We start from the raw sequence: 13,782 nt of genomic DNA, 5'->3' as shown, positions 1-13,782 counted from the left end.
CTGACAGCAGTCACTGTGCAGACAAGACTGCACACGGCCATATCCTGACTGTAGATACGCACATCAACTTCTCGATCGAGAGGACTACGGAGAGGAGCTGGAGATGAAGATCTCCATATCTCTCATAGAACAGGCTCCTGTTGGCCGGGCTCACGTGTCGGGGCCCCGCACAGTGTAAGCACCTTCCTTGGACTATAAAAGGGAGCGTACACTCGTTAGAAGACAAATTTTTGACAAGCTTACAAGCTCACGGGAACCAACCTTAGACTTCAGTTCAGGTTTCATCCAGATTTCTACAATCAATACAACACAAAAGTTGACGTAAGTATTACGCTCCGGCAACCTGAACCACTCTAAAATTCTTGTGTCTTTCCTGCGTTCATCCGCCTATAGATCAAGCGCTCATAAGTCTTCTCCAAACCCATCCTTAACTAGGATTAGGCGGGTGCATTCCGCCACCCGGCTGGAGATTCCCTCCGACACGTTGGAAATGGCGTGAAACGACCGCAGTTGTTTTATAGGGGATCCCGTACGCCAATAAATCAACTAGCATTTAATTATACTGGTTAGCTTTGAAAACAGTGAAATGAAACTCTCCATTGCGGTATACTGTTTCGTTCATCCCCGAGCTGATACGATGTTCCTGGAGACAGGGATACGAAACGTCCACTTTCAATAGCCTTAGTACGAATCACGTCGTGCAGTCATCGCTGTCGTACAGCTCGTACCGCACTCTCCACGGGGCCAGGAACAAAAACTAGTGAAGCTAGGCAAATGTGAGATTTAAATTTGCGTCGCTGTCCAACCTTTTTATCATCTGAAATCCAAACTGTGCATTTGTGCAATAGAATTATTATATTATTCGCCCCAGTTTTAAATTTCAAAGTCTACGGCTGCTGCTGCTCGCTCGAGTTGCTTCCTTGCTTCCTTCCTTCCTACAGCGCGGCGCAACCGCTCCAAATCTCCGGCACTTCGTGGCTTCGTGCTCCCCCTCTCTCACGGACACGCGCCATGACGTCAGGGCTCCGAGCTCACGCTGGCACGATCCATAAAGCCGCGGCCCAGCCTTCCCGGCCTCTCCCCGCTCCCGCCTCCGACGACCGCCAGCCCCCGGCCATGGAGTCCACCGCCTGCCCCGCGCGCGCCGCCACGTCCGTCGACCTCCGCTGGCTGCTCTCGGTCGCCGCGGGGGGCCTCTTCGCGCTGCTGCTCCTGCTCGCCACCTCCCCGTTCCCGCTCCCCTCCTCCTCCTCCCGCCTCTTCCTCTCCCAGGCGTCCCGCCCCACCTCCTCCTCGCCGCGTCCGCTGCCGCCGCTCTTCGTCGAGTCCACGCTCTCCCGCCCGACGCCCCCCGCCGCCTCCCTCCCGCCGCGCTTCGCGTACCTCATCTCCGGCTCGGCGGGGGACGCCGGCATGATGAGCCGCTGCCTGCTCGCGCTCTACCACCCCAGGAACCGCTACATCCTCCACCTCGACGCGGAGGCGCCCGACGCCGACCGCGCCGGCCTCGCCGCCATCGTCGCGGCGCACCCGGTCCTGTCCGCGGCCGGGAACGTCAGGGTGATCGAGAAGGCCAACCTCGTGACCTACAGGGGCCCCACCATGGTGACCACCACGCTGCACGCCGCCGCGGCGTTCCTGTGGGGCGAGGGCCGCGGCCGCGGCGCCGACTGGGACTGGTTCATCAACCTCTCCGCCTCCGACTACCCGCTTGTCACGCAGGACGGTACGGATCCTCCTCCTCCTTCCCAGTTCCCGCCACCAATTGCGCATCGATCGATCGACGATAAGAGTTGCTCAGATCACGATTGCTTCTGATGCAGACTTGATGCACGTGTTCTCCAAGCTGCCGCGCGACCTCAACTTCATCGATCACACGAGCAACATCAGCTGGAAAGCGTGCGTGCTCTGCTCACACCCGATTGCACGTCCTGTGCATGCGTTCTCGATTGATTTGTTCTTGGCAATTGAGAAGTGCAATGATGTTTTCAGGTTCGCGAGGGCGATGCCGGTGATCATAGACCCCGCGCTCTACATGAAGACGAAGGGCGACCTGTTCTGGGTGCCGGAGAAGCGGAGCTTGCCGACGGCCTTCAAGCTCTTCACTGGTACGGATACACTCCGCTCCCTGTTCACCCGTGATCGCTACTACCTGACAGAAGAGTCCCCGGAAGCCGTTGAGTTTCAGCGCGAGCACGCAGCTGGTCCGCCTTGTCTCTTTCTCGAGGTGTTGATTGCCCTACAGTAGAACTAATCGCGTGTTCCCATAAGCCAGTAGGTCGTTTGGAGTTTCCATCGCTTGATTCTGAATTGCTCCAATCATGAACATGAAGGGGCACTATCTAGTTGGTTGAGAGGCAGGTGGTTGCAAACCAGTACGCTTTAAATGTGGCGCATTAGCTTTTCAAAAAAAAATGTTGCACATTTCACCCTTGGTGAGTGATGAGAGCTTGTTCTTTTCGGACCAAGTCTACAGGAAAAGTTTTGCACGCGATGCTTCGTTGAGGCTTGCTTGCTGCAGTAGTAACGGTTCTGAACCTTGGTGGTGTTGCTGGACTGCTTGGAACTGTAATTCCACCTTTAGTTTCCTGCAATTTTTTGTCCCTTTTCTTTTTTGCAGTTTGGGTTATACTATTGACGAATCGCATGGTTCCCTGACTAATCTGTTGGTGGTGAGTGGAGGCCACGTCTTGTTTTCTTTTGTTTTCTGCTTCCGACGTGTTCCCCTCTTCGATCTTCCTCCCGTCAACGGACTTTCTTCTAGGCGTTGGCAATCACGCATTCAGTTTTCATGTGCAGAATTGAGTCTGAAATTCTGGGATACTTGTCGGCGACCTGAAAAAAAAGTTGATCATTGTGGTTTTATAAGGAACGGATTGGATGATATTCTAACAGCACAATAATAGCATTAGCATGGCAGCCACTACTTGTCCACAACCGACATGACAACAATTTTTTTCTTTTTTAAAAAAAAGAGGGCAGCAGGATAACCTGAACGTGGTTGCCTTGCAGGTTCTGCGTGGATGGTGCTGTCGCGCCCGTTCGTGGAGTACCTGATCTGGGGGTGGGACAACCTGCCCCGCACGGTGCTCATGTACTACGCCAACTTCATCTCCTCGCCGGAGGGCTACTTCCACACGGTGGCCTGCAACGCGGAGGCGTTCCGCAACACCACCGTCAACAGCGACCTCCACTTCATCTCCTGGGACAACCCGCCGATGCAGCACCCGCACCACCTCACCCTCGCCGACTGGGACCGGATGCTCGCCAGCGGCGCGCCCTTCGCGCGCAAGTTCCCCCGGGACGACCCGGTCCTCGACCGGATCGACGCCGACGTCCTCGGGCGGCGGCCGGGCGACGCCACGGTCGTCGCGCCGGGGGGATGGTGCGCTGCTGGTGGCGGGGAGGGCGGCGGGAGCGACCCGTGCGCGGCGGTCGGGGACGCGGCGCTCCTGAGGCCCGGGCCCGGGGCCGAGCGGCTGCAGCGGCTCGTCACGTCGCTGCTGTCGGAGGAGAACTTCCGGCCGAGGCAGTGCGTCGTGGAGGAGGACAACTGATGATACCTGAAGATTATACTGGGGGCGTACCAGAACGTCGTGTATAGTACACTATACATACTGGGTGCCGTCTACTCTGGGATACATACAGTGTCACGGACTCACGGTAACGTACGGCATGTAGATGATACCTGAATATGCATGGTACGTGATGCTAGGTGCCGTCTACTCTGGGATAAATACATGTATAGGAGTACGAAAAGGGGATAAAATGTGTGACCCCCCATATATTTATTAAATATTCTTTTTTCATATACGCATACTCCGTACTGAGGTTTTGCTCATTTGGTCATTGATGAAACAAATACCGGCTCTTGCTCTTGGATCATTCATTTGAGCTGACACAACGTAGGACGGCCCGGTTTGACACAACAACAGGCCTATCGGTGGCCCAAAGTTGGCTTGGCTCTTGGCGGCACCCTGCACGGCTGCACCCCGGTGACCAGGGGCGCGGTTAGGCGTCACCGAGTTTCCATCGCTGAAGACAGTGCGGCTCACGAAGAAATCAGCCCACGAACTTCCCTTCCTCACCCCCGCCGCCACAATCTTCGTCTCCGGCGGCGGCGCCGGCAGAAACGCGGCCGACCTCTGCCCCCACCCCTGCGCCGCCGTCTTCCTCATCTCCAGTGGCTCCCACAGCCAACTGCCGCAACCAAACTTCGCCGTTGTCTCTGTCACCAGCTTTGTCACCGGCGAACCTTGCCATACTCCCCCACCGCCTATCCCACCCACCTGATGTACTCCGCCACCGGCGAACGCTTTGAGTTCCCGTCTGTGCTTTGGCCAACAAAGCATAGACGGGAATGAACTTCCATTTTTTCTTCCAAAGCCTGAGAACAACCAGAAAAAAACTAAAACGCAATCTTCGTTGGCCACCTGAAGAAACGTTCGGTAAAAGCTGCCTACAGTATCTAGTAGCAATAGTTCAAATTTCGTGAATTTTAGTGTCCGTTTGTTTGAGTTCCGGATTTTTCAATCTTCTCATGAGTCACGAGGAGAGGGAGATTTTCCTCGGGAAAGAGAATAAAAAACTCCAAAATTTCCCAGGAAACCATGTATGCTCAGTACTCCGTACAGCAACACGAGGTCGCATAGTTAGTAAAAGGAAAAAAAAGATGTGATCGCTGTAGATGGACTGACGAAAACGATTGCACACAGGACCAAAATCCCAAACCTACAATGGTTGCAGGCCTCCTCGTCCTTGGATTCCGGTTTCCAGCCGCAGGCACGACAGCAAAATACCTAATTCCCAGGCACAACTGAAACCGGTCTAGTAGTACCTATTTTCCATCGATTTGGAGACTTCTTTTAGAACCTCCACATAAAGTGATCCACATAAAGTCATCTAGATCCTAGATGGATACTTAAAAAATAGAAAAATTCTTATAAAAATTGCAAACATTCAGTCATCAATCCAATAACTCTAACCATAGTAGTCATTGGATCTGTTATCTTTCCTAATAAATTATCCACCTCTGCTATTACAAAAATAGACTAAATAACCACTAAACATGTATCTAAATTATCCACTTCTGTCATTATAAAAAAATCTAAAGTAACCCCTAATATTCGTGTAAATTATCCACCTATGCTATTATAAAAATAATGCAAATAACCCCCTACATATAAATTATCGAATTATATTATTATTAAAATTTAAAATAATCTCTAAATCTGAATCTAAATTATATAATTAAAAAATATTAAAATGCACTAATATAAAATTCTAAATTACTATTTATATCATTCTAATATATTATTTATGTTATTTTTTAATAAAAAACTACTCAGAATATGTGTTACCATACTTTCATGTATAATGGAAGAGATAAGAATACCAACCACAAACAATGCTTCAATTAAATATATATGAAACACACATGGAGGTGTGATGCAAAATGAAATCTATTGTAACTAGATAATGATAAATATATATTTTAGAGTATGTGTTAAAATATTTAATAGATGAAAGAGACGTGACGTAGATAATTATAATTATTGACTATAAGCCTTATTTTTATATTAATTCTAATTAGCCGGAGCGGACAGTCGAGTCAGCCAGCAGACTTGTTTGTGACTCTGGCTAGCAGGGCGCCGTTGATCAGTGAACAGATGGATTCAGCCTCGATCAGTCGTCATCCCCAAGATGCGCGATACAAGCTAGGCCGCGATCAGCACGAAATCCTCAAAATGCGCGACTCGACAGCAGCGGCGGCGTCAGCAAAAGATAAAGCAACTAAAGACGTGAGGTGAGATGCTGCTGCTGCCTGTGTGCAAAAGAGGCCAAAGGCCAAAGCTAAGGCAACGCCAATGCCGATGCCCAGCAAAAGAGGCCGACGCCCAAGCTGGAGCCAGTGGCTGGCCTGGCCACCGTGCCAAAGGATCAAAACGTTTCTGGCTCTGTGGTAGTCCGTAGCTGCCCAATGATCAGCTACCGGCCGGTCTGAACTCTGGAGCTTGATTTGATTGGTGACTACTGACAAGAACGACATGCATGAGGTGAGATGAGGATGGGATTATTTGCTGCATGCCAAACTTCTTTCAGCCCTTTCGAAGCATGGATTCGTACACCCAATCGTTTAAAGTGATGGTCATCGGGAACAAGGAAAAGCTGAACTGCAAAAATCTGTGCCAAGAAGGCAAGAATTCAGTCTCTGTTCATCAATGTTCATTCGAGCGTTGTGTGAGCTTTACGTGCTCTCTGTGTGAGTGAGTGCTTGGAGTTGGACTAGTGCTCCTTTTAACACCATTAACCCCCGGAAGAAGGAAAAAGAGGGAAAAGAGAAGAACATCAAAAACCTCATCGAGAGAGGATCCAGAGATCACTTTGGCCAAAGTGAAGATCAGCCACCGTACCATCCTCCTGCGTATGGCCTTGTGATCTCGGTCTCTCCTTTCTCACCCTCTCTCTAATACATGCATACATATAAGTGTGTCTTCACTTGCGTCGTCGTCGGCGTCGACCATCATGACCACCACCACCATGGCTACCTGGAGCTCAGGCATCGCATGCTCCGCCATGGATGGATGGGGAACCTTCCATTCCACATCAATGTATGCTCGCTCGCCGTTTGTTTAGCCTTCAGAGAGAAATCTGTACGTACGTCGTCGTCACCCTACACTCTCCTCGCCGGTGCTTCTCCCCATCTGGCTCTCCTGAAAAAAGCAAGCGAATCATGATGGTTAGGGCGTATGCACAAAGGGAAGGGGAGAGAAAAATGCAGGACATGGTGAATCCTGAATCGAGGTCAGTGCTCAATAATGGGACCCATCATGCATGCATGCCTGATTCGAAAAATATTTGCACTGCATGGTCTGTGCTGGTGTTCGCATTTGTTGTGCATCATTTGTAAATTTCTGTGATGCTATCACTTGGTTGTTTCTGCCCTATTTTCCTGGTCTCGACGAGCACAAATATCGAGGCATATCTCTCCATGCTTAAGCTCTTCTTTCCAAACTAGCTACCATCTTTGTTTGTGACGGCATTTCTATGGTCCCCTACCTGCACTAGCTAAACCGGCGTTTTCTGACGAACTGCCAAATAAAGCAAGTTCATCTTGCAAATAGAAATTACACTTTTTAAAAGTATAGGTGTATAACTGTATAAACAAGATGAAGATTTTAGACATGGTAACCAGTTAACCTGCTAGTCAGAAGTTAGAACAAATAGGAGGTAATATATCACTGCCATGAACCATGACTTTGTTCTATCGTTTGGCGTGGTTGCAACTTCCAAACTCATGCATTTTTTAGTATAAGCTCTGTTCAGTGTTCAGAGATTTGCATTGCAGAGCGAAATTAGAAACACAAGTGCAACAGCGCGTTCTATACTATATAAAGAACTATCAGGAGAGATTAGTACCTGTTATGGATAGGATCAGGCCCGTTGGGCACTTTCCTCTTGCTGTCCTTGTACGGATCATCCAAGGGAGCCTGCTGCTGGTCTGAAGACACCGTGGCCGCCGCGGCGGCAACCGGCGGCGTAGGCACAGCTTCAGCGGCAGCGCTCGGCGTCGTCGCGACAGCAGGGCCAGGAGCGCTGGGGGCAACAGCCCCCGCCGTCCTGATGCCGTTCGCCATCGCCGCCGACAAGAGCACGACGCAGGCGAGCACGGCCAGCCTGCCCGCCATTGCCGCTGCTTCTTCTGCTCTTCAGGTACGGTGATCACTGATCACACCACTTGCTTCTACCAGCTATCCTTGTCCCTTGCAACTCGCAATATCTCTCTCTCCTGCAAGTTGTGATGATCAACTTGCAAGTGCTATCTCTCCATAGCGATCGATGTCCAAAGGAGATGCAAAGGTTGCCGCAGAATATACGGGCCGGGAGGGATCAGGCAAGGCTCTTGGGAGATGGGAGCAAGCAAGCGGACGAGCAGGAGCTGAGTGACAAGTGGTGAAGGGAGAGCTGGTATGTATGACGATCCTAGCAATCCGCAGCACATGATCTTTATATATATGTATGCGCATCCTGCTCTGAACCCTGCTGAGCTTTGGGGTTCGATCCAATGATGTTGATCGATGCTACATGGATGCAGATGTGTGGGAGAGGCACATTGCTGCTGTCGAGCGGCTTTGGCTCCTTTCTTTCCCCTCCTTTGTTGGTTGGCTCAAAAAAGTACAAATCAGGAACACCCCAGGTCTAGTCGTGATCGGCCTGCGAGACTGGTGATCGAGCTGGGCCTGGGCGCCGCCCGAGGAAGGAGAAGGAAGACAGGGAAGTTCCAAAGGAGCAGTCAGCACTGCGTGCCTTGCCAGCAAGGGCAAGCGATCTAGCGCCATTCAGATGGAGTTATCTTGCCTGCAGGGGCCTACACTGCCTGACCAAACTGATTAGCATGCCGAGTTTGAACTAGTAGAATTAGAATAGCCATTGCTGGTGGTACGAGCAGGGCAGGCATGATGGCGGCATGCGTACGGTCCCTGCGGCGTGGCGCCAATGATTTCGCTGCATATGACGGTTGCTCTGTTGTCTGTTGATGCCAACAACAAGGTGGCCTGACTGGCTGGCATCGATGCTGACTGAGAAAGCAGCAGCGGGAAGGGAAGAAATAAAACAGTCGGTGACAAGACCAACACCGTACTACGGTCTCTTGTTGGGCCGGTGATCACAGCTTGGACGGTTGTGACCTCTACCCTCGCCTTGGAAACACCATCTAGGTTTTTTTTTCCTTTAAAAAAATTACTCTTGATATACGCAACTGCATGCACACCGAGCTATTTCTCATGCTGGTGTGCTAGCTACTGGCCACTAGTAGGTGTAGCAACTGATGCTGTATCATAGTGAATTCATTTCACCATTTGCTTAGAGAACAATGCCTAAGTTTTCCTAGGAGACGGATCTCGACCGCTGCAGGGTTGGTTTCGTAGCCTCATCAGGACTGAATCTCTGATGACCACTCCATGCTTCCAAGCCACCGGCAGGTATCAGGGTCCAGCAGAGCAGCATCCTCACATCACACTCGCACCCAACGCACAAGGCTATAAGAGGAAGTGCACAAGTAGATACGCGGCGGCGATGATTCGGGCCCTTTCCCTTTTTCCCCTTTGCCCTTTGCACTGGATATCCTTCATAATGCCGGGGCCGCCAAGCCAAAGAGAGAGACCATGTGTGTCCGTCCGGTCCTCGCAAGGGAACAGAGCCGGATTCGCCCGGCCCTACGGCGCTCTCTCCTCCGTTCCCAACCCCGGCCGGGCGCACCGATCGCTATCGCCCTGCCCGCCCTCGGCGCCCGACCGAGACCAACCTGTACAGCGACCGCGCGCTGGATAAAAACACTCGAAAACCCAGGTTCCCCAGGGACGCATCGCTATCCCCGGCCGGCCCGGGGCGGAGTCCCGGCTAGTCGTTGGCGGCCAACGGCGACGGCTGCTGCCCGCTGCCGAGACTGAGAGGCAGCAGCCGGGCCCCGCCAAGCGGGGATCGGACGAGCTGGCCGGCCTGGCCTTTTCCGGCTTTTGAGATGGCAGAGGATCCCCGCTAGCCCGCTGCAGGGACATGACGGAGGAATGTCTGCTTGCCAAGGAGGGGGGGCTCTTTTGACCGCCCGGTCCAGCACTCCAGCCACCTCCGGACCCTTGGACCGTGGAGGTCGGGAGCCACCAACGCCCAACGGGGACGGGGAGGCGTGCGGCAATGAGTGGAGCCACGCGCCGGCGGCGACTGCCGACGCTTGGAGAGGCCGGGCGGCGTCCTCGATTTGGCAGAGGACATGGATTCCTTGCAATATTCACGCTGCTACCTCGGTTGGGCGGTTTCTTTTACGAAACAGTTTCATATTTTCTCATTTTGCAAATGAATGGTACTCCCTCCATTCCAAAATAAGAGTTTTCCTAGAATTTTAGATATATTGCTAATTGCGAGAAAATTACCTCATTACCTCCAATTACCTATAGCAGTTCTAATCGGAAATTATGTTGTTTATTCGGTTATCTAGATACTCAATAAATATATATGCATGTGAACTATATATTTGATTGGCTCCACTTCTCTATATATTTTTTATTTAGTATTGCTTTAATTGGATAGATCTCACTGGAAGCTAAATGAAATTATTTGTACGATAAAATTTAAATACTAAGCAAATATTTATTTTGAAATGGAGGCAATAATTTCGTTACTTGTTGTCCTACGAAGTATTACACAATTTGAGATCCATGGAGCATCGAGGACGCCACGTGGGCTCTGTACTTTGCAATGATAAAAATTAAGGCTCTCTGCTTTGCAACAATGAAACACTACTGTAAAATTGTACTTTTAGATGTGGGAGCGGTACCCGTGCTTAATTCTCGCAGCTAAAAATACGATTTCTAGGAACGGTTAAAGTGTCCGCCCCTAAAAATGATTTGTAAGGTCATGGCGTGGCCCATCTCTAAAAATCGATTTCCAGAAAATAGAAAAATAAAAAAATCAAAAACAGCAAAAGAAAAAAGAAAAAATATTGCAGCCAACCAGCCACCACCACAAGCCCTTGTACTATCGAGTTACAACTTTTTTTGACAAAATATGCATACTTGCATCACCCGAAGTTCGAACTGCATACCTCAAGCCACGCGCATGCATTTCTCGACACCACACGACACAGTTACTTATGGCTTTATAGGGATATGCTGTTCTTTTATATTAACTCTGAAATTTATTTATAGGGACAGGTGATGCCATAACTCGTTCTAGAAATCCGTTTCTAGGGGCGGGTGGTCCCCCTAAAAATATTTTTCAATTTTATTCTGAAAATTTATTTAAATCTTTCCAAACAGCAAAATAAATAAAAAAATAAAATTTCTACACTATGGTTATTGTGAATTATAGATAAAAAATATGCTAAGTATATTTCAGTGTATATAAACATTAAGATTGTTGAAATCTTAAAGTATAATTTGAGTTGTATGAGATACTATATAGTCATAGCTATATATAGGTTTATATAATTTTTTGGACCATTAAATGACCTTAAATGAAAAAGCTATCAACTACAAAATTTTAGATCTCGTCATTTTCTAGAATTTTGATATGAAGTTCGACTTCATCTGAGATTATATGAAAAAGTTATAAATTTTTTTACGTGGAACCATTTATAGGAATGGTCATGCCATCACCCGTCTCTAAAAATGCCTCATTTGCAGGGGCAGCTGATGATGTCATCCACCCCTAAAAATGCTTTTATAGGGGTGGAATAGATACTACAGTAACCGTGATCTATTCGTAGGATCCTTAAAAAAAATAGTACGTTGGTACGAATGTTTTTTAGCGGTGAAAATTAAGCGGCACCCGTGGAAGATCGGATAATAAACTTAAACCTGAGTTGGTCCGACCAAGCAGCTATATAATACACAATGCGTGGAGAGTAAAGTGAAGCAGAGGACACGAATCCAACCACACTACTACCTGGATCGGGCGGTTTCTGCCTGTAATTTTTGCAAATGAGCTGGATTTTCATTACTTGCTGGCTGCCCTATGGTACGCAATTTGGGATCAACGGAGGGCTGATGACGCCACGTCACCCGCACGAACGGCTTTGCGATGATGAAAGATTAAGCGGCACTCATGATTGAATAATGGTATTTTTAAAAATACGGAATAATAAACTTAAAAATAGATCAACTTGAGTTGGCGTGACCGAGGAGCTAGTTTCATGTGTTTGGTGTGGGTGCCCATGCACCCCTGAGTGCACCAGGTTTCGCTCCTGGTGCGGGAGCTCGTGGCTCGATGTAGCTCCGAGGGGGTGACACCGGCTTTTATACATTGTCACCATACATCACAACACATGGAACCTTATATAATAAACATCTCGTGACAATTAATGTAAATATCATAAGGCCATACATACTAATACACTAAAGCTTAAAGCTTTGAAGTAATTCTAGGTGAGCCTCGTGAACATTCTTAGAGGAACTATCAACATGCGGATCCCATATACACGTTTATGATTTACCTTTTTTTCTAAAAAAATAACATCAGATTAAAAGAAATAGGTTTAATAGTAACTACAAGCGCACTAATCTGACTAGCTCTTTTTATAACGGTTGTGATATAGCTTCGGCAGAAGACAATCTTTCCTGACTATGACGCTAAAGCAATACTAGGATTTAGAGTTTGTGCAAAAACCTATAGATTTTGAAGATGCATTATGTGACAAAAAGAGATTAATTTCAAGTAATGGGCAGGCGAATTCCAAAAGATCCCTAGCCGACAAGTCACTTAGATGATAGCAAGCGAGGGGCCACTTCTTGTGTTATCAGGGGCAATGACGGTGCTTTCCAGGCAGCACAGTCCATCTGGGATCACCGATGCTTCGATGCATGCTACAAGGAAGCTATGGCGTGCAGAGATGGTCTCAAACTTGCCCTGCAAAGGGGGTTCCAGCGAGTGGTGGTTGAGACCGATTGCCTACAGGTGGTGCAACTCTGGAATAAGGTGGAGACCGAGCGTTCGATCATCGACCCTGTTCTTCGAGAGATCAGCGATCCAGGCTTGCCTTTCAAGAGTTTTCGTTCTCTTTTGTTAGCAGAAGTTGTAATAAGGTAGCACATGTTCTCGCTAAGCAGGTTTCGGCCTCGCATGTTTCGGAGACGTGGCATGTAACTCCGGCATGCGTGTACGACCTGATTGTTTTTTAGGCTTCGGCCAGCTGATAATGAAAGGCAAGCAAGTCAAAAGAAAAAAACTTGTCGACGGTGCTCGAACTTAAGACCATTTTTTGCTATTTTTTAAACAGCGACCGCATTACGTACATTTGAATAACAATAAATAAATATATAATAAATAAATTCACGCACTTCACCTTCTTATGGGCCATCATCACCCAATAGCGGGCCAGCTAGGCCGATGGTGGGCTGCTACAGTGTTGGACGCTGGTTTGAACTCGTTCGTGCTTAAGCCCAGAAGATGGCTAGCCAACCGCCTTAGCGGCTTAGCGCGCGATGTGCCGCGACCCGCAGCCGATTGACGACGCGATATGCACCACCGCCTACTACACGAGTTCCAACTCCTCATCGGACTCGCCCTGCATCGCATCCGGTCCTTCCCGCATTCAGACCGCCATGCTTGGTCGCCCATATGAATTTGTGCCCCGCCCATAGCTTCCTTCCTCCCAAACCAATCTCCTCCTCGGTCGCCACCGTACCTCCCCCTCCGTCTCCCACCCCACACCCCACTCGGCTACTCGATCGATTCCCCCATGGCGGCAGAAGTGCCCCGCCGAGCCGGCGGCGACGGCCCGCCCATGAAGCTGCTGTGCAGCCACGGCGGGCGCCTAGTCCTGCCCCGCGGCCCCGACGGAGCGGTCCGGTACGCCGGCGGCGAGACGCGCGTCCTCGCCGTGCCGCGCGGCGCGTCCTTCCGCGAGCTGGCCGGGAGGCTGGCGGAGATGGCCGGCGGCGCGGAGGTGCGCGCGGTCCGGCACCGCCTCGCGGACGAGGGCCTCGAGGACGTGCTCGTGTCGGTCACCTGCGACGAGGAGCTCGCGCACATGCGCGACGAGTACGACCGCCTGCGCGCCGCGCGGCCCGCCGCGAGGTTCCGGGTCTTCGTCACCACCGCAGCGGCCGCCGGAGGCGTCGGCCACCGCGGAGCCGGAAGGCCGTCAGCGGCGGCGGGGCTCCCACCCCTGGCGCCGAGGATGCGGCGCGTGCAGAGCGAGCAGGCGCAGCTGCACAGGCGCCCCGCCGCCTACCCAGCACCGGTGCGGCGCGTCCAGAGCGCGCAGGAGATCGCGGCGCACCTCCA

The 13,782-nt window shown here is 50.3% G+C and overlaps 2 protein-coding genes and 1 long non-coding RNA gene across 3 annotated transcripts; 2 read left to right on the top strand and 1 right to left on the bottom strand.

Annotated features, from left to right (window-relative positions):
- The first annotated feature begins 947 nt into the window (after window positions 1-947).
- LOC112873668 (beta-glucuronosyltransferase GlcAT14B-like) lies at window positions 948-3,809 on the top strand. Its single transcript, XM_025936679.1, has 4 exons — window positions 948-1,726; window positions 1,824-1,899; window positions 1,993-2,108; window positions 3,013-3,809. The coding sequence occupies exons 1-4, from the start codon at window positions 1,012-1,014 to the stop codon at window positions 3,555-3,557; spliced, it is 1,452 nt and encodes a 483-aa protein (XP_025792464.1). The 5' UTR covers window positions 948-1,011; the 3' UTR covers window positions 3,558-3,809.
- A 2,403-nt stretch (window positions 3,810-6,212) lies between these two features.
- LOC112873669 (CLAVATA3/ESR (CLE)-related protein 25) lies at window positions 6,213-7,688 on the bottom strand. Its single transcript, XM_025936680.1, has 2 exons — window positions 7,420-7,688; window positions 6,213-6,713 (listed from the first exon to the last, which is right to left on the bottom strand). The coding sequence occupies exons 1-2, from the start codon at window positions 7,686-7,688 to the stop codon at window positions 6,674-6,676; spliced, it is 309 nt and encodes a 102-aa protein (XP_025792465.1). The 3' UTR covers window positions 6,213-6,673.
- On the top strand, window positions 7,623-8,848 carry LOC112873670. The gene is made up of 3 exons (XR_003224804.1): window positions 7,623-7,713; window positions 7,834-7,968; window positions 8,096-8,848. It is a non-coding gene; the product is annotated as an uncharacterized LOC112873670 (long non-coding RNA).
- The last annotated feature ends 4,934 nt before the right edge of the window (window positions 8,849-13,782 follow it).

This window comes from Panicum hallii, chromosome 9 (assembly GCF_002211085.1).
Source record: "Panicum hallii strain FIL2 chromosome 9, PHallii_v3.1, whole genome shotgun sequence".
Lineage (NCBI taxonomy): Eukaryota > Viridiplantae > Streptophyta > Magnoliopsida > Poales > Poaceae > Panicum > Panicum hallii.
Note: the sequence above shows the minus strand (reverse complement) of the source record. Positions and strands in the feature narration are given on the sequence as shown.

Coding starts and splice junctions, on each gene's coding strand:
- LOC112873668 (XM_025936679.1), top strand. CDS start 1,012: ATGACGTCAGGGCTCCGAGCTCACGCTGGCACGATCCATAAAGCCGCG. Junction 1,727..1,823: donor CCCGCTTGTCACGCAGGACG/GTACGGATCCTC, acceptor CTTCTGATGCAG/ACTTGATGCACGTGTTCTCC. Junction 2,109..3,012: donor GGCCTTCAAGCTCTTCACTG/GTACGGATACAC, acceptor GTTGCCTTGCAG/GTTCTGCGTGGATGGTGCTG.
- LOC112873669 (XM_025936680.1), bottom strand. CDS start 7,688: ATGGCGGGCAGGCTGGCCGTGCTCGCCTGCGTCGTGCTCTTGTCGGCG. Junction 6,714..7,419: donor CCTGATCCTATCCATAACAG/GTACTAATCTCT, acceptor TGCTTTTTTCAG/GAGAGCCAGATGGGGAGAAG.